The following is a 20,412-nucleotide window of genomic DNA, read 5'->3' as shown; positions in this document are numbered from 1 at the left end:
CACATTTGGTGTATTTATTCATACACACTATCATCAGCATGGGAATCAAACTTTACTCACGGAAGCACATTGGTATGTTGCTGAAATGATACTAGAGTTTCTAGAATTTTTTTTATGATTCAATTGTGAGTTTATCAGGAGTTTATTATCCAATATCTTGTTTAATAGTGCATAATATTATTGAAATTGCTACTCATTTAAATAGCTATGAAAATGACAATCTCCTAATAGGTGATGCTCTTGGCTACGATTATTCTACTTATTATACTAATGGTTATTCTAAGTTATTCGATGTTTATAGTAAATACGAAACAAAATATGCTGGAGTTTGCATGCAACGACCTCCACTAGCACCCACAACAAGTAAGAAGATGACTACATAGGGAAAAGTATTTGGTCTAGGTTCTTCATTAAGAAGTTCAGACTCTTTGTTACGATCGTCTACGAGCATCAAAATTCCAACATTCGGAGGGGACCTAACATCCTGAAAGTGTATCTAGCCATTATGTGTGGTTTTGGTAATTAATGACAATACCTATGGACTAATAATATTGTTGAGAATTGTTAGTAGGTTGTTTCATAGGTGATGTATGGAGGAGAGATATACACGAGCTCTAAGTGAATGGGGAGATTGAAAATGCATCAAGATGAATGAGCTCTAGGTGATGCTCGGGTAAGTGATGACAATACATATGAACTAACAATTATGTTAAGAATTGTTATTATGTTATTTCATAGGAGATGCATAAGTGATGAATCATGAATTTGAAATGCCATGAGAATAAAAGAAATGCATCATTGTCATTGAGCTTTTAGTGGTGTCTATGAGGAGAGGGAGAATCTCAATAAGATTGGCAATAAACTTGAAGACTAAGTTACTTGTGGAGATCAAGTAACTAAGTCCGCATCAACTAAGTCAAGAGACAAAGACACGAACTTCCTTGCTCGGGAGATAGATCGATCCAGCACGGAACACGCCATGACCAGTGAATACTTTTCCATCTTGTGACCACTCAGTCAGCAGACCGGAGACACGCGCGGGCGAAAATGCGACCAAGAGTCCCCATGGTTCGGTGGTGCCCGGGCTTAAAGCGGACCGGACCGAGCACCGACAGCCCGCCCCTGAGGCCTAAGCTCCGGACTACTCGAGCAGCTCGAGCGATAGGATTACCCGGGGCACCTAGGGACTCGGTAGTGCTCGGGGCCCTTAAAAGCGGACCGAACACCACGACCACCATGAAAGATCTCGATCAGACATTGCCGCACGCACGGCGCACCTTTCTACGGACCGTTCTGTCGTTCTAGGAAAAAGTAGACACACGGTAGGGTTTTGTGCGCGAGGAGACCATCTCACCGGGCAGATTAGAATACGAGGGCCCCCGAGGACAACTCGGGAACAAAATATTATTGAATGTAAATTCGTTCTGAATTTAACCACTCACCGGATAGCTGTCGGCCTTTCGACCAACCGATCTAGGAGGGGCGTGCGCTCCGATCTCGGGGTGCCCAGGGACTTGGTTCCCGCAGCCGGGGCGCCCGAGCATCAAGGGGTACGCGAGGAGCCTGGGGTCGGGTGATCTCGACCACTCATGCTTAAGCGGTAGGACCACCCGAAGACCCTTGGGGCCGAGCAGCGACCTAGGCATCGAGGCCCTCGCGGTCGAGCCGCTTTTGCTTTGATTGTCAATCTGTGACTTAAGAGAGAATAGAGAATTTCTTTGCTTGGTACGCTCTGTTAGTGCGGTTCTTGTTATAGACTGCTCTCGTTTTCGACCCGAGACCTCTCGAATACCCAGACCGGCGGACAAGAGCGGGCAGAGGCATAACCCAGAGGTCCTATGGTTCGGTGGCGCCCGGGTATGACAGACCAGACCGAGCACCGACAGCCCGCCCCCGGGGCCTGGGCTCCGGACTACTCGAGCAGCTCGAGCGATAGGATTACCCAGAGCGCCCAGGGACTCGGTAGTGCCCGGGAGCCTGCCACGACACCGAACACCACAGCCTACCACGTCGGACGTAAATTAGCGGAAACTGCCCGCACGCATACCGATCGGGATTCTTTTATCAGTGGGGAAAATGAGAGAGCGAACTTTTTCTTGCACAATCGAGCATCTCACCAGACAGATTAAACATATGGAATCCAGAAAAGTGAAATTGACACACGATTGTATTTCAACATTCATACTGAATTGACAATTTTTTACAAGGTTGGGTGACTTACCCAGCTAGTGGTAGCCCCCGGTCAACTTAGGCGGGGGGGGGGGGGGGGGGAAGCCCCCGGCCTGGTTGACCTGAGCCGCGAGCGTGGCCATCTACGGGTAGAACTTGCGCAGGTGCTCGATGTTCCACGGGTTGGGAAGCGGCTGCCCATATTCTGCTACCAACCTGAAAGAACCTTCTCGCGAGACCCCGATCACGGTGAAGGGACCTTCCCACATAGGGGATAGCTTATTCCTTCCTTCGCGTGACTGGACGCATCGGAGAACTAGGTCCCCCACCTCGAGAGACCGGGCCCGGATATGGCGCTGATGGTAGCGCCGCAGACTTTGCTGGTACCGAGCTGCCCGGATGGCGGCACGCCGCCGGCGCTCCTCCAAGTAGTCGACGTCATCGCGCCTCTGCTGCTCCTGTTCGCCTTCAGAATAGGCATGCACCCGAGGGGAGCCCAGAGTGAGCTCGGAGGGGAGGACCGCCTCAGCACCGTAGACGAGGAAGAAAGGAGTCTCCCCGGTGGCGCGGCTTGGTGTGGTCCAATTAGCCCATAGCACGGCGGGCAGCTCGTCCACCCATCCCTTCCCGTGCTTTGCGAGCACATCATAGGTCCGGGTTTTGAGGCCCTTCAGCCGATGAAGGCAATGGTATGCTCGGGCTCTGGAAGCCGAGCTCAGTGTTGCCGGGGGTGTCCTCAGCATCGCCTCCCCCACGGGACTCGTCGCGCTCCCTCTAGCGCTGCTCGACGAGGCCTTTGACCGTACGACACTCCGTGAGATCGTGCCATCTGGTCTGGTGTATGGGGTACCATTTGCATGGCTCGGGCCCCGCGGGAGCGGGGGCCCTCGCTGGAGCAGGAGCCCGGGCGGGTGCCGGGGCTCTTGCGGGAGCTGGTGCTCTTGCGGGTGCCGGGGCCCTCGCGGGAGCTGGAGACCTAGGAGGGGCCCTTGCGGGCGCAGGCCGCTGGTCGGTGGCTGCCCGGCGTTCTTGCCGACGGTCGGGCTCTTGGGCCGGCCTATGGGCAGGGCCCTAGGCCGGTTCGATAGGAGCGGCTTCGCGCTTTCTTCTCTTTTTCTTTTCCCTCCTATCGGAGCGGGAAGAACTTGGTTGGTCGGCGGCGGGGCACTCAGGGCGCGGAGCATGCCAAGCCCGGGCCTCCGCCGCCTTGGCGCACTTGTCGGCCAGTGCGAAGAGTTCCGCAGTGGTTTCGATTTCGTGCGTACCTAGCTTTTCGAGCATCCGCTCGTCGCGGACGCCCTGCCGGAAGGCGACGATAACAGCGTGGGGGGCTATTCGCGGGATGGTGTTGCGGACTTGGCTGAAACGCTGGATGAAGCGTCGCAGCGTCTCCCCCTCTTGTTGCTTGACGGCGTGGAGGTTGCACTCCAAGCCGGGGCGCGTGAACGTGCCCTGAAAATTAGCCACAAACTGGTGGCAGAGGTCATCCCAGGAGCTAATAGATCCTGAGGGTAAGTTCATAAGCCAAGAACGGGCAGAGCCCCTCAAGGCAACATGGAAATAATTTGCCATCACCTTTTCACTGCCTCCGGCCGCCTGGACGGCCGTAGTGTATATTTGGAGGAACTCAACGGGGTCGATGGACCCATCGTACTTCTCTGGCAGCTCAGGGTGGAACTTGGAGGGCCATTTGACCCGTCAGAGTTCACTAGAGAAGGCACGGCAGCCGGTGCCATACCCCATGGCGCGGGTGGCATTCCTTGGCGGTGAATGCCAGCGAGCCGGGGAATCCTGGCGATCGTGGGCCGGAAAAGAGAAAGCCTGGTCGTCAGCCTCGGCCTCCTGCCGGGTTTCCCGATGGCGCTTGAGGGTGACACGCGCATCTTCGTGGCCCCTCCGCTCGTTGAGACGCAAGCGGAGGTCCTGGGCTTCGGACGCGGCCAGGGGGGTGGCACTCCGCCGGGAGGCCCCCCGGCCCGTGCGAGCGTTGCCCGTTGATGGGCCGGTTCTGGCGGCGCCACGCTGGGTGGTGGCGCGAGAACTCTCGGCCAGCAACTGGCGGCGAGCAGTGTCGACCAGGGCAGCGACTTCTTGGATCCAGCGGCCTTCCGGAGTGTTCGGCGTTGCCTGGACGGGCGGATGCCTGAGGAGAGCGTGCGCCGCAAGCAGCGCACTCCCGGGGCCGGCCTCGCCGAAGGCGAGCCTACGCCAGAGAGGCACCCGACGCTGTCCAGAGGCGGACCTGGCGGACGGGGTTTCGACCACCAGCTGGGGGTCGGACGGTGCACCGGGGGGGGGGGGGGGGGGCGGCGGCCCTGCTAGGCCCAGCGCCCTGGTCCCCTTGGGAGGGGAACGCCGTGCGTGCAGATAGCGGCTGCTGCTAGGACGCAGCAGCGACTGGGGCCTCCGGTGCAACGGGCAGCATTTCCTCGCTGGAATTGGAGTCGGAACGCTGGAGACGGTGTCCACCAGCCATTTTTTCTGTGAAGAAAACAAACAAACAGATTCAGGGATGTTCCCCCCTACCTGGCGCGCCAGCTGTCGAAGGATTAACTCCTATCGCAGAGATCCCGAGAGACCCCTTTTTAGAGATTCGGCCGGGGGGATGATCCTGAATAAGTTCGTCGGAGAAATGAATGAGAGTAAATGCAACGGCCGGTGGGGGGGATGATGACCTAGTGCAAAAGGAAGTAAATGCACCGGAGTTTAGACAGGTTCGGACCGCATGAGGGCGTAATACCCTACTCCTGTATGGATGCAATAACTGTCCTGAGGAAAATCCCTCAAGGATGTAGCTGGTTACAAGAAATATGATCTAACTAAGAGCTTGAGGCTCCCTGTTCTTTGGCTGGAACTATGCTCTGGTCTTGTGCTTTGTGTTCGTCTATGGTTCGGTTCTTGATGCTTAGATGCTTGTGGCTCTTGTTCGGGTCGGGTCTCGTTCGGTTTCTGGTTCCGTCTTGGCCTCTTCCTATTCCTCTGTGCCACCGGCTCCTTTAAGTACTCGTCGGCTGCGACACGCCCCGAACGGGAAGGAGGGGGCCGCAAGTCCCAAGACGCCATCACTGGGAAAGACGTCATCATTTCTTCTGGGCAAAGTGACCGGAGGGAGGAAAAACGCCGTCCGCCCGGTCACCTATCACTGTAAACGCCCTGGCAACGGGCGCAGTGGAGAGGGCCCACTGGGCAGCCGCAGAGCAACCCGGCGTTCCCGTCCTGTCTTGTTCCTCTGCCACAGCAGGGCGGCAGACGGAACGCGATCCTTGCGATGATACGGGCGATACGGGACGGGACCCATGCAATTAATAGCCCCACGCCCCTTTGCCAAAGCATGGCAGGAACTGACGCTGCGGCGGGAGCAGTTGGATGTGTCAGGCCACGCACGCTCATTAAATGCGGCCTCGGACCTCTGACTGGCGGACACCTCATCGGTGGGCCCCTCGGGGGCCTTTCTGGGTCGTCGGGGAATCGAGTGCTCGGGGGGTACTGTTCACCTCCCCGAGCACTCTCTCCCGGGAATGCCTATCTTTGTCTTCGGGGTACCGGGTGCTCGAGGGTACTGTTCACCTCCCCGAGCACTCTTGCACGATCTTTCGGGGAACCGAATGCTCGGAGGCCGCCACGTGCAGCCTCGAGCACTCTCTCCCGAGCACTCTTTGTGTGGAACCTCAGGGAACTGAGCGCTTGGAGGCTGCTGCTCGCCACCCCGAGCACTCTCTCCCGGAACTTTAGCTCTTCTGGTCATCGGAGGACTAGGGTGCTCGGGGGTGACCAGGCACCGGCCCGAGCACTTTCCTTCCCGGTACTTAGACTCCGTGGATCATCGGGGAACTAGGGTGCTCGGGAACCAATGACTGTGGCCCCAAGGACCTTCTCCTGGGACTTGAACTTTCCTCACCCAGCGGGAGGAACCTCACGGGATGGCGCTGTGGCGGACGGCTGGCCTGGCCTCGGGACTCAGGGACCCCTGATTTTTGATACATCGACAATCACACACAAAATTTATAATACATAAACTTCGGCAAATGGGTTATGATGAAAAAAATATTATAGAGTCTAGTGGTGCTATTAGAGCGGACCACCTTGCTAGTTATTTGCAATAGTAAAGCATAAACCTACTCCTGAGATCAGTGAGATGGCATACTTGAGAGGTCACTGACAGAAGTATGGCTCTTCACACGGTTGCGAAAATGTTTGTATACCATGGTTGAACCGTGCCATTGCTCACTAGTATAGATGACATTCGAGTGGTACCAAACATATTTGCTCGAACAGCATTTGCAAGCACACAAGTCATGTACTAACAGCAGGTCAGTCCATAGATAATAAGTTGAGTACCATAAAAGAAATCACTATCAGTTTATCATCAATTTGTCCTTGATGCAAGACATCAAAAGCTTTTTCACCCAAGGTCACAGTTGAGTTATTATCAAGCTGGTCTAAACAGATCCACCATCGTAGTACTACACTACACCATTGGGGGCTGATTGCATGCTCAAACTTCGAGCACCCATACAGAAATGCTACCAGTGAACTGCCGATGTGCTGCCAGCTAAGATATGTCTCACTGACCCCTGCACAAAGCAATACTTTCCCAGTGAGTAAAGAGACAGCAATGTGATTCATGCAAGAAAAATGAAGGCATATACACAACTGCCTATTTCTATCTGAAAGCTTGCATGCAGCCAAAATGCATATTGTTTTGTCAATAAAATAAAAATTAATAAATACAAGTTATACAGCGACATGATACCAAATGATTGGCGTTGTATTGGCATATTACCAACGGTAAGTTGGAAAAGCGACTTGTTTGCATGACAGTTTCAGAAATGTGAATGGGGGTCAGAATGCAGCAAAACAGTTATAACCAACTTTACATGATACATTGATAAGCACAATTGGGATCACAACCATATGTCAGAGTTTTGGGGAAAAATGCTATTGTCCAACACTATGAATATAAACATATAATGAAACTATTATCCTGTACAATAAAAGGTTTCAGTTGTGAATTACTATCCCATTTCTCATTATACAAAATAACCTCTGGGATGCCATTCTACATTTCAATGTTGCCCTCTTAAACATTTCTCAGCTGTTGACAGAACAGATTTTTAATACTGGTCAATTCAACTCTGGTGTCTTGACCTGTGACACATGTCCCCATACTTTAAGGTCATATAGTTTCAAATACCCCACTATAACAAAATCACACCCGAATTGATGTGCCAATGCCACCTGCAATTCCAATTTGTCATAGTTGCAAAAATTTGTCAAGTAGCCAACATGGATGACAAATCGACATTGAAGGTCAGACCAGCATGACAATCAAAGTGAGATCTGGTTAGGGTGGGTTTTTTGTGAAACATGACCATAGAACCTGATGTTACATACACTGATATCATAAGCCAAAACATATGGCGCTCTCTATAACAATGACAAAAAAATGACATTGATCGGAGGAGGAAAAATTCGAGAAGAATTATTATTGATGTTTGGTACAGTGATACTTTGAGCCAAGTCATGGGATCATGAATCAGCAGTTCAGCACAAGTCACAAAAGGATCCATCAGTTCATGGAAGAGGTTCTTTAAGGCAGCACAGTTAATGGTGGGAATTGGTTTCAAGAATAATTTTCTGACACTGCCACCAAGCTACATCAACCATTTTGGTGATAATATTGGTTGGTGTTGAGTTTGATATGATTTATATCAGGATATTTCCCTTTTTTCTCACGTGCTTCTTGAAATGTGGCAAATAAGTACTGGCTGCCTGGACAAAGTTAGATCAAATATGTTTCATGCAACTTGCAAGGGATTACAGGCTGTGTACAAGGAGATGCATGACATACATATCATCAGGAAATGCAACATTTTACATAAGTGTGTTTACAAGACAGTCCATAAGCATATGCAACATATAAATGTATCATCGGGAAATATCAAAGCCGATGCAAGACATAGACACAAAAGGAACTTCCCTTGGAATAACTCTGTTAACTAACATGACATATACGGAGTTCATTTTTGGATCAAGTAATGCACAACCTATGGGTTGGTTTGATATTCATCAGAAGCTAAAGAAACCAGTTAGACTCTTTTCTTTTGTAGAGTTACCAAAACATTAATTTCATTATTGGATCATAAACTTGTGGGTCATAGGTTCGCCATTTCCACACTGCTGATGCAAGAACATCAAATTTGTACATCTCTAACCTGAAGGCAGCATATGATATGTATAGTCACCCTACTATTTAATAAAGATTCCACCTTAGATAGACATTTATTGACATGCTAAAAAGAGATCACCCAAAACTTTGCTAATAACAGGGCTCAAAATTCCAGAAACCATAAGTCATCAAGGACAAGGGGACTTGCTAAAATGTTACTAAAGGATAATAAAAATGATGGAGTGCCAGGATTTGCAACCAATATGACAAACGGGCAATATCACAATAGCAATTTAGTGCTGTAAGCCTGTAACCTAACAGTTGTTGCACCACATGCCACAAAAATTATCAATACCACACCATCTCTTTTGAGAACAAATTACTATCACCAAACTGTTTCTAAATTTGCAGCATGTTCAACATCCTGGTGCCTACAGCTTCTACCATACTACACACTTGTTTCGTTGACACCTAAGTGAGGCCAAGAGAGGTGGAGTGCAACATGAGAGTATTCCATCTCCAGTCCAGGTTCTCAAAGGAACAGTTCATAAAAAATATCCTGCGTGCAACCTAATCGGTCCCCTTTGCAAAATCCACCTAATCTATACTATATCCTATGCCGCCAGGAATCGGCGAGCTCTCGAAGCGTCTCCCTCACCCTCCTGTGCCTCCCCTCCCCCGGCGCCAATTCCCGGCTCGCGTGAAACCCAGAGAAATCCAGCAACTTCCTTGACGAACCCCAGTTGCCAGGCCAAGAGTTCGCGTTGCCGCCTCCTTCCACATCCCCCCCCTGCGTTCTCACTCTGCCCGCCTGCTCCTCGTCCCTCTCCTCCCATTGTTCCACCTCCCGCGTGAACAAATCACCGGCCCCCCCACGTTCGGGTCCAAGGAGGAAGGGAGCCGACGATGGGCGTGTGGTCGGGCTCCCTGGAGCGGAAGACGAAGGCGGGCCTGTCCGGGGGCTATGCTCGGAGGAGGACGACGGTGGGTCGGTAGGTGAAAGCGGCGTCCCATAAGGGAGCCATGCATGAGTAGGGACCACTCCCTGTGGTACGGAGTCCACTTCCTTAATCCGCCACCGGCATGTCCCTCCTCCCATTGTTCCACCTCCCGCATGAAGGAATCGCCGACCTCTGGCGATGCCTAGCCACGAAATCGACCCCCACGGCTTTCTCCATGCGTCCATTGATTTGGAGGGCTTCCAGCCCTTGGTGCGCTTCCCCATCATGAGCCTCCACGGACGCTACACCGACGAGATCCCCATCCACGACCGCACGGTCGCCACACCGGTACCGTCGGTGGCGTCCTTGCTCCGTTGGCCTGCTCCTCGCCCCTCTCCTCCCATCATTCCGCCTCCCGCGTTTGGGGCCCAGGAGGAAGGGATCCGGCAGAGTTCCAAAAGGAGGCTAGGAGCCCGAACCGAGCGTCCCGTGATGGGGGCTTCTGGCCCAGCCAGAGGGGCTGGAGAGGAGCTTTTGTTTACAAGTCTTCTTTATCGCGCGTGCACCCATCCATGAAGAAGAAGAGGAAGGACCAAAAGGCGGCTGTGATCGACAAGGGTGCGTGCAGCTTCCTGGTAGCGTCGGTGCGCAGCTGATCCGGGCCAAGGACGCCACCATCCATGCTTCCAACGGGGTTGTCTTCCTCATCAACAAGGCCTACATATGTTTCCCTCGCCCTATTTCTTCGCTTTTACTCTAAATGCAATTATTTATGCTAGCAATTATATGTGAGAGGATTGAAGCATCATATCACTCTATCCGAATGTGATGATTTTGGATTGATTCTTAGTTCTTACGGAGCCACCGAGATTTACTTTGGTGATGCCATCAGTGCCTACAAGGTGTTCGATGAATTGTCTGAGATGTTGTCACATCATGGCATGTGTTTCTGTTTTTTCGTTCACTGAGAATGCACACGACTTGTGTTTCTATACCGTGAATTGGATACACCATATATGAAAACAAGTTGCCCGAATGCCTTCAGAGTTCAGCCTTGCTAAGGGATCTATGAGGGACCTTTTCCTACTGTGTTTATGTACTGGGAATTGTAAGCTTGACTAGTTGATCCTGGCAAGTGATTGGGAACACCTTCCATTTAGATACCATCACCCTCATGCAAACTTTAGTGTTTGGACCAATGAGAAAGCTATCCCCTTGAACTGATGCCCAATCAGAAAAAATATTGATGTGAAGATTTTAAATGCTTCGTTTTCATTGGGGGAGGAAGGGACAGAGGGAACAAAAGAATAAGATTGTTGGAGAGCACGTCCTTCCAAACATATAGTCTGAAATAAATGGCTTCTTTCTTTTCTTGCTCTTTGTTAATATTGCAAATTTCTTTTGGGGGAAAGCAGTGTTTGTGTAGTTTGTTTGTTGTAACTCGCATTCTGTACCATTCATTTGGGAACATCTGTTGGCATTTGGCGTGTGTACATTTTATGTAATCTGAACTGACAGTGTGATTACACCTATAACTGCAGGAGTTATTCTTGGAGAAGTTTGCGGAGAATGCTTATCACAATGCCCTAAAGGATCGGAAGAAGTCAATTATTTATGATAATCTTTGTAAGTTGGCCTTTCCTTCCTATCCACTTCCAATTTTTCTTCATTGTCTATGCTTAAAAAGACAATTTGTTAGAGGTTCAAGTGGTGACAGTATTTAGGAGTGAAAAACTTAGATTGGTAAAACACGAATGGTCTACTAATACCTGAGTACACATCTTCATGGTGACATCCATGAAGATGCTTGGTGATTAAGCTTTGGGTTGGTTGTTGGTGTGGTTGCGTTAGAATTTTGCCTGTGGAGACGAGATAAGGGAGAGGGAAAGCGCACCTATGACCGGCATAGCCAGACGTGAGGACCGAGAGCCAAAATTGCATTAGAAATAAAATTCGTGTCCGGTCACACTGTGGTATTTTTGTGCCTCACAATAAAACCTCCACAGGCGCTGCGTAGCGCGCCAATCTGCCTAGTTTCACTCAGCCTCGCAACTAACACTCCGCCAATCATTTCGTCGAGCATTTGTCGAGCACCAACAGAAACCTCCCCGATTCCTCACAGCGACCCACTAAGAACCCGATCAAACAAGGCAAACCGCACGAACTCGCAACAAGCCAACAAGGACACAGGAACGTTACGTAGCAGGTGGAAACAGTGGTGGAGAAGGGTCTGGCCCTGACCTGATCTTCTTGATGAGGATCTCGCGGAGCTTCTTCCCGAGCTCCTGAGACCGGACGCGCTGCATGAGCGCCTTGCGGGCGAGCACGCGCTTCTCCGAGTCCTTGACGTGGTGGTCGGTCCGGGCCCGGATCAGCCGCTCCATGCCGCTCGACCGCATCTTGCGCTCCATGATCGTCAGCGCCCGCTCCAGGTTTCCATCCCTCACCTCCACTACGATCCCCCGGGCCGGCTGCACCTGCCCGCGGCGGCCTGCCTCCACCGCCGGCCGCGCCGCCGCGGCGATTCCACGCATCGTCCGTGCCAGCGCTTGCATCTCGTCTCCTCGTGCCGCCGCCGCGCACTCTTGCCCTTCACGCCTTGAAGTCACTTCACGTGAAATCCCGCCGTCCGCGAAGATCGTGCGGCGCTCGCGAACGGGAGAGTCTGAAGCAATCTTCCAGCCCAGAAGCAATCGTCCAGCCCAAGCAAGTTCGGCCCAACATGGCTCGCGAACGGAAGACTCTGGTCGCGGGAAATCTTCGTGGGAAACGAATCCTCGCGCAGGGGCTCTCCGCGTGCCCACGCCAAGCACGCCGCTCCGCCGCAGGCCTCCTTGCTGCTGGCTCCCACACCCCCGCTCGCGCGCCCTATCATGGTCTCCCGACCACGCGTCGCCACTCTATAGCTCACTCCCGCTCTCGGCGACAGCACGGCGCGCGGTGGCAGCCAGGGGTCCTGCGCTCCGTCTTGCCATACGCGTCCTCGTCTCACCTACTGCTTGACATATTTTGATGCATAAGTATGGCTCTTCTTACAATCTGTATGTACAAGGGATCATGGAAGCAAAAGATATAGCCAGCGATACATATTCTGATGCCTGACATCAAGTTGTTTCATTTACCAGAAAATCAAGAACCCTATGATTGACAACCCAGGTACATTTCTCTGGAATTGATCTATGAGGCAATTCTTCAGACATCCTTCAAAGCTGCAAAGGCATTTGTATTCAAATCCTGGCTCAAATGCAACATTATGATGAAACAGGCAATTATCTTTCTTTTTCTTTGCGAAACTGCAATATATGGGTACATTCATCAGAGTACAAGGAGAAACAGGCAATTTTGTATGTCATGCAGTGTACAAAGAGAACCGATTCGACAAATGGAATAGTAGTAGTAGTTCACTAATCACTAGAACATATGACACGACCTTAATTAGGCCATTCATTTACACATTCAGGATACAAAAATACACAACAGAATGTGAATTCAATGGGAATTGCAATACAGATCGAGCCATTCAGGCCATACAGAAAAAAGAACTACTACTTGAATCAAAAGGCATCAAGCAAGTATCACTTCCTGCATCACCTAGGCTAATATCCTGTCAGCAGCTACAATTGAGAAGTATGGGATTCTAAAACAACTTCTGATGTTTCACAGACTATTACCTTTGATTCTTGCATCTCCACCTCAACAGTAATAACTTCTTTTGACTTGCTAAAACAACTTCTGATGTTTCACAGACTATTACGAGTACTTTGAAGATCCTTGCAGAGGTTTTTTTTCGTTGGCAGCCAGCTTCTCCAAGACCTGCAGTTTGTCCATCCACGGCTGCTTCTCTGCAACAAATGTCGCGGTCAGCTAATAATTAGTTACAATATCGCAATTTCACTGCTCAAAGGTACTCACCTTAAAAAAAGGTACTCGGTGCCACGAAATAGAACCTCCAGAACAATAAATTGCTCAACTGCATCAGCCATAACCAGGACTCGGGCCGTGGAGGAGGGACCGATCCGAGGAGGAGGTGAGGCAAGGCTCGGGCCGAGTGAGGAGGAAGCCGCGGGTAAAGAGGTAGATGGCCAGTGAGTGCGCGGAGAGGATCGCGAAGAACATTAGCGACCACCATGCACCATGTGCAGTGGCGGCGGTGGCTCGCCGGCGCCACCATCGACTCCGGTCTCGATCAACAAAGCAAAGCGGGATTTGCGAAAAGGGAGAAGTGATGGGTACCTCGTGGTCTCGAAGGAGATAAGAGAGGGAAGAGGGATTTTCCTCAGTTGGATCCCATGCACGACTGGGATCACGTGAAGTCACAGTGACTTCAATTTGCGTCAGAGGGATCCCGATCCCGCCTAGTCACGTTGCTCGCTCCTTTTGCCTTTCGCTATCGGAGCGTCAAATTCGGGACGTCTCACTCTAGGTACTCTACATACCGTTCATTTAGATTTACATTTAGGCTCCCTTTGGTTTCTAGAATTAAATTGGTTTTTTAATTGAAGAATCAATTCCATTTTCTCATCCGTTTGGTTTCTGAATTGAATTGGTTTTCTAAAATTAGAGAACCAATTCTATTTCACCAGGAATTAGAATTGATCTGTAATTCCAATTCTATTGTTTGGTTGCAAGCTGAATTTGTCTGATGGAAATCTGATGCAATTCAATTTCTAAACCTATTTGGATCTGCTCTTTTCAGAATTGTTTGCTTCGTCCATTGAATTTTCTAGCATCACCAAATAACACTTAACATGTGAACTGACATTAGCCTTTATTCAATTATCGTAGACTACCTTACTGTATTAACAACCACATGACAACTACGTGGTACATCATTTAACCTGGAATAGATTGCAACGCATTCTTTATTGGATTAAAACCATATTTTGACAGTAGAAAAGTACAAGATATATAATATGTAAACACTGTCATCCTTGCACATTCTCGGTGCATATTAACACTCATTAATGCCGCACGATCACACTCAGTCACACCACAAATTCATGTTCATTCAAGCAAAACGGAAAACGTTTAGCTTCCTTTATCCTTTAAATAAGAGATTAAGAGATGAAGCAAAACAGAAAAGCTGCAACTTAGCGCAGCACCAAAAAAAACTGCTCTCGCGTTCCTGCTCTCTCGGCTCCCTCTCTGCTCGTGTGTTTCAGGTGTTGTTCGCAACGGCAAGGGAGTGAAAACATAGGATGGAAATTTCTTTTGGGGAAAAAAAAGACTAGGTATCTGGTATGGGAGTTCAATAATATATCATCTGTTCAGACTACGTAAATACTTCTAAATCTATCATCTTTTTTTTTCACGCAGAAACATAAATAACATCTACAAAATACTTTGATTACTAATAGAACAGCAACAATAGAATCACCACACACATACAAAATCACATCACACAAATATTAAAATTTCATGAAATTAGAGGATCAATTCATTTCCACAGGGACACAAGAAACAAACACCCGAATTGAATTGGGTCCAATTCCAATTTCAAAATTCTGGGCCCGATTCTGATAACCAAACGGGGGTTAGACTTCCTCACACTTCTAAATTTTCGATCTAACTCAATAGGTCAAACCTATCACTCTATCAGTCCATCACCAGAACAGTTTTGTATCCTCTCCTCATTTCAGCTCCAATCTCACTCGCGACGGCCGGCGATTGCGAGCCGCCCTTGCCAAGCTCCTCGGCCGCGGCGGAGAGTAGGCGACGCGCTCCGGTATACTTCCTCCCTCCCTCTCTCTGTCTCTTTCTCTGGGCTAGGGTTTCACGCCAACGGAGGGGTGATTTCCGCCGGTGCCGCCGAGGGTTAGCCCTCTGTCCTAGTGGAAAGAAGCACCGCCCATGTGGAAACAAGCAATCACTCGAGTAGGTCCTTGCAGTCAATTTTGGATTTTAGCCTGCGGCTGCTGTTGCCTGGGTTTTGACAAGATGCCCTTTGTCTACAAACGATTCAGCTACAAAAGGAAGCCCCAAATATGTTGTTGTGTGTCCAAGTTCTTCTGCAGCTTCAGTTAACAAAGTCGAACTGCCAACCCACCAAAGAGTATACAGAAGAACAGAAATAACAAAATACAAAATGGGGTGAACGGATTATTCAGATATTGATGTCTCGTGGGTTTGTATGTGAACCAGCTGATAAAGTCGTTATGGAGGTGCTACCCAATCACATGCCGTGCCTCCCTTTTCGATTTTTCGTAGAATGCGAAACGCTACTGGTTATTACGTTTTGTGTGGAGAACAGTTCTTCTCTGGGTTGGTTCTTGTTCAGTCTAACATCATCTCCAACATATACTTTAAAAATTCATCCCTATAACACTATTACAACATCCCCTAATACTGTTACAGTATCTCTTATTTTTTTCATCTCCAGCAGCTACTCTATTTCCTACCTTACATTAATTTCTATCTCTTTTCGGATCTACAGTCATTCGGTAGCTACAGTAAAATGGTCTTATTTTTCTGTCCGCAATTTTGCCGGTGTTCAACTCCATCCATATCCCTGTAGAGTTGGATGCCGTACCCGTTGGAGAGCGATGCGGATGCTGGAAGGAGGCAAAAGGATGGCATAGTGCTTGGCACAGTGAAGCTGCAGTTGGAAACCGAAGCTGTTGGAGATGTCCTAAGACCGCTTCAATCCTTGAACTTTGCATTTGCAATGGCAAGCAATGTGTCTTAGATTCGATGAAGGGCTTCTTTTTTATTCGGTATATATTGTCAGATGTTGGATCTTCCTAAAAGTAGCTTGAAATCAAGTGTGCTGTTTTACTAAATAAAAAATTAAGAAGTTAAATGCTAATATGTGTTGGTCCTTAGTTGTTTGTGCATCAGAAATGTGTTACCTTTTCACCCATTTTCTCTGTTTGAACTGAATTGAAGGCAGTGGGTACCAAATATAAGATTATTAAGTTTGCACCGTAGTAAACAAATTGATGTGTTTACCTAATTACCTTTTGTGCGAATCAGCTAATCCATTCTTTAAAGTAGCAATTATATATGAACCCAATGTCAATGCCGAACTGTCTGTGACTTTGTGCTATGGAAGAAAAGAAAGGTAGCATTCAAAAGACAAGATGCCTACCCGATACAATCTTCCTAGAGTAAATTTGTCATTTCCTGCTTGTTCTTTTAAGCGAGTTCTGCAAGTCCGAATGACAAGACAGCCATATTCACTGTTAGCAACCACATTGATTGGATCTGTTGCTGCCTCCATTGATGTTTCCTTGTGGAGAACGATTCTTTCTTATTTGGTTTGATCTTTTCAGGGCTTTTGGTTTCTTGTTCAGTCTGGGATCGCTTCAATATTCAAATAGTTCTTGCTTATTTGTTTTTGAACTTTTCAGGGGTTTGGGTTTCCTGTTCGGGATTGCTTCAATCCTTGAACTTTGCATTCACAATGGCAATGCATTCACTGTGTCTTAGCTTCAATTGAGGTCTTTTGGATATTGGATACTGTTAGAAGTTCAAATATCCTCTAAAGGCAGTTTGCACTTGCTACATGTTTGTTGCACCAAAAGGCCTTTCACCCCTTTTTCTTTGTGAATAGAACTGAATAGAAGGCAGCGAGTAGCTAGAGTAAGAGTATTCAACTTAGCAAGCAAACAAATAAATGATTTCCCTGGATTTGTGTAGCAAGAACAATTGAATGAAATGTTTGTATGAAATCCTGGATTTAGAATCTGCAACATCAATTTCTGTGTTATATGCTCATCTCCTGCAACATCAATTTCTGTGTTATATGCTCATCTCACCATGTCATTTTGTAAAGTTTGCATTTTCTGTGTTATATGCTCATCTCACCATGTCATTTTGTAAAGTTTGCATTTTGCAGACACACAGGTGGGGCTATTGATTTGATCATGCTGTCTTGTTTCCTGGTTTGTGCAGGTAAGCTTAACTAGACGATATGGTTATCCCTCCACCAGCCAGATCACCTGCAATCACCAAGTTCCTAAAGCCCTATGTTCTGAAGATGCATTTCACAAACAATTTCGTGAATGCTCAAGTCATCCACACCCCATCGGCCACAGTTGCATGCTCAGCTAGCTCTCAAGAGAAACTCCTCAGGCCAAGCATGGGGTCGACGCGTGACATCGCTGCGGCGGCAAAGATTGGGAAGCTGCTTGGCGAGCGCTTGCTGTTCAATGGCATTCCTGCAGTGTCTGTCTCCATGTCAAGAGACCAGAAGTATCATGGCAAGGTGAAGGCTGTGATAGACTCCCTTAGAGCTGCCGGTGTGAAGTTGCTGTAATGGAAACTGATGATTTTGAAGTGGATTGCTGATAAGGAGAAGAAAATGCGTGTTCTTCAGTTTATATTCTGTGCTTCAAACTAAACCACACTTTCTTGAGACTGCCGTGAAGTTGAACTGTGTGGCTTTGCACTGCGAATTGAGTGTTACTCTACATCGTGATAGTGACATGGTTATTTGGAGGACACATATGCTGTGGTGGCTTGGTCTCTAATCTCTATATTTCTAGTGCCACGACCAAGTCATGAAACGTGGACATGCTTGGGCAGACAATGTTGTTTGTCTGTTTCATGGTTTTAGCGCCTCATGAGTGGAGAGTAGATGGATTCGTGGTGACTGTTTTTCGTTGGTGCTTCTTACTGAATCAAGTGGTTTGTTGCTTTGCTTTGAACCATCTGTTCATTCGGTGAGCTCCGGCCTCTTTTGCGAACACAGTAAGGGACGGCTTCCGCTGCGCTAAGACAGAAAATTCATGCAGAGAGGTAAGCCAGAACATAGAAAGAGCTGCTAAAGTTTGCCTCCTTGCTAATTGCATCATATAACACAATGCCTGGCCTACTTGCGGGGCTATGCGTGTTCAACGACAATCCAGCACCAACACGACAGATAGGAATTGAAGCTAAACGCTCCTGCGTAGTGTGTCAGTGTGTTTTGGAGACCCACTTGACCAGAGTAGAGAGAAGCTAGCTAGCCGCGGTGATTGATGATGCGGCTGATCGTCGCAGCCGCCTCGGTTCTCCTCGCTGTCCAGAACACGTCCAGCTGCTGCCCTCCATAGCCGTCGGGTTCCACTTCCCGGTGAGCCTTGCGGCGAGCTGGAGAGGGGACGACCCGTGCGCCGAGTGGCTCGGCGCCTACTGCAATAAGAGCGTCATCATCACCGTGTTAGCATAATTCACCTAAACTAGTTGAGAGCCCGTGCGTTGCAACGGAAGATAAATTGCACAAGGTAGCATCAAGTATTACGGGTAGATGTTTACGGTAACCTATTACAATTATAGATAACCAAAGTTATGAGCAAAAATTTAGTTAAAGAGAAAAATTAAACGGTACAATAGTCATAAGCAAAAATAATAGCACAACTAATCTTTCATTCCGAAACGATGCACTATCTGATGCGTTTAACTAATTCTTGTACAACTTCAGGGATGTTGTCTTTTGATTCATTCTCATTGTATTTCAGCAGGTCAACCAAGAACTTCTTTCTAAGTTCACGCACATCCTGTAATCGAATTATATTTCATTGTAATTGTCAAAAAAGTGCATAACCAGATGTCCAATTGCTTAATGTAAACAACAATTCTGTTGAGAACACTCACAGTGCAAATCGGTGGTTGTAGTTGTTTACCGTTCCACGCGCGCATGAAGTTAATAACAAAAAACCCCGAGTCGAACCTGCAAAAGAAAAAAAATGTTACATATACGTTGATAGTCTAATTGATATAACCGATGTTGTAAGAAATTTACCAATCCTTTGTCTTTGGAACACAATTTGGTAGTATACGACGCCAATCACATATGTCGTCATTCCACGGGGGGTTTGCTACTTCTAAAGCTAGATTCAATTTATTGGAAATTTTGAGAGTTCTCAATAGATAGAAGCATATGAGTTCATGTCCTTTAAAAAAATCCGGTATAGGCAGTGGGTCCAATACCGATACACTTCTAGCCTCCATGTCAAATGCAAATAGTATGAAATGCCCATGTTGACATATCGGTAATAGAATCTGTAAACAACAGTCACTATTGTTAGGAGAAACTAAACCACGACACAAATAAACAACGAAACAAAATATACCAACTTGCACATACCAACTTGCACTATGAAATATTGTACACCATCCCAGGCCACGTATCAAATGTTTTTGCCAACAACTGGACATCAAGCTTCCTTTTATATTTTGGATGTCGTCCGAAGTCACATAACAACTATGATAAATAAGAAAGCTCGTAAGATTATGTGCAAACATGATGATCACATGAATATATTATATCGTACCCAGAACTGAAGGTCCATGTAGTGATATTGGGTGTCCATTAACAAGTTGATCTCGTCGCAAGCGAACATCCTCACACCCATGTTGAAACAATCCTTGTCCATAGGCTTTTGCACATCCATTATTTCCTGTATCTTTTTTAGGCTTAAACTAATCGGTTGAGGCTCATAGCTCCAAATCCATTCTTTCCTACAAAACAATGTATTGCATTAGATGCAATAACAAATAAAAATAATGTATATAAACAATACATATTATATGGAATTAGATAGACGTACTCCAAAGTTTCAGCATGGTCTATAGACATGATAAATTTGCAAAGCTCACCTACTAACTCAGATGCATTTGTCGGCATGGTGACAATAGGAAGAGTACATAGTAACGATTGATCTTCCGTCTGATGTGATGTCTTCAAAAATTTGCCACACTTGGTAGGACTCTCTACCATCACAGCTGATCTTCCGTCTGATGTGATGTCTTCAAAAATTTGCCACACTTGGTAGGACTCTCTACCATCACAGCATCATCTGAACTTTTTTCTTCTTCGCTGTCATGTTTGAAATATGAATGTTCTTTCCTCGTGTTTAGTTTGGAGTCCAACAAAATTGCTCCTAGTTTTAGTCTGAAATTCGTCATATCACGCTACAAAATTGTAATTGAAATTAATCGGATATCTAAATATAATATAAATATTTAAACATGTCGCAAACCTTTATGATCTAGCTTAAAATACCTGAGTCACACTATCAGATAGTTTATCTCCTGTCCAATATTCCATGAAGTTTAGCATGAACAGACCACAAGAGATGCTACAGTATTGCAGAAACTTTATTTAGTTATTAATTTAATTTAATCAATCAATGAAAGGTAATTATTTCA

General features: G+C 47.5%; 2 protein-coding genes and 1 non-coding gene across 3 annotated transcripts; 2 read left to right on the top strand and 1 right to left on the bottom strand.

Moving 5' to 3' along the window:
* Positions 1-6,467: 6,467 nt before the first annotated feature.
* LOC133913075 (uncharacterized) lies at positions 6,468-11,913 on the bottom strand. The gene is made up of 2 exons (XM_062356118.1): positions 11,521-11,913; positions 6,468-6,743 (listed from the first exon to the last, which is right to left on the bottom strand). Exons 1-2 carry the CDS (start codon positions 11,832-11,834, stop codon positions 6,734-6,736), a joined length of 324 nt encoding a protein of 107 aa, XP_062212102.1. The 5' UTR covers positions 11,835-11,913; the 3' UTR covers positions 6,468-6,733.
* Positions 11,914-14,741: 2,828 nt separating this feature from the next.
* LOC133913074 (uncharacterized) lies at positions 14,742-17,673 on the top strand. Its single transcript, XM_062356117.1, has 2 exons — positions 14,742-15,004; positions 17,173-17,673. Exon 2 carries the CDS (start codon positions 17,192-17,194, stop codon positions 17,534-17,536), a length of 345 nt encoding a protein of 114 aa, XP_062212101.1. The 5' UTR covers positions 14,742-15,004; positions 17,173-17,191; the 3' UTR covers positions 17,537-17,673.
* Positions 16,338-16,452, top strand: LOC133913919 (small nucleolar RNA snoR104). The gene has a single exon (XR_009909152.1). It is a non-coding gene; the product is annotated as a small nucleolar RNA snoR104 (small nucleolar RNA).
* Positions 17,674-20,412: the final 2,739 nt, after the last annotated feature.

Source organism: Phragmites australis, chromosome 3 (assembly GCF_958298935.1).
Source record: "Phragmites australis chromosome 3, lpPhrAust1.1, whole genome shotgun sequence".
Classification (NCBI taxonomy): Eukaryota; Viridiplantae; Streptophyta; class Magnoliopsida; order Poales; family Poaceae; genus Phragmites; species Phragmites australis.
Note: the sequence above shows the minus strand (reverse complement) of the source record. Positions and strands in the feature narration are given on the sequence as shown.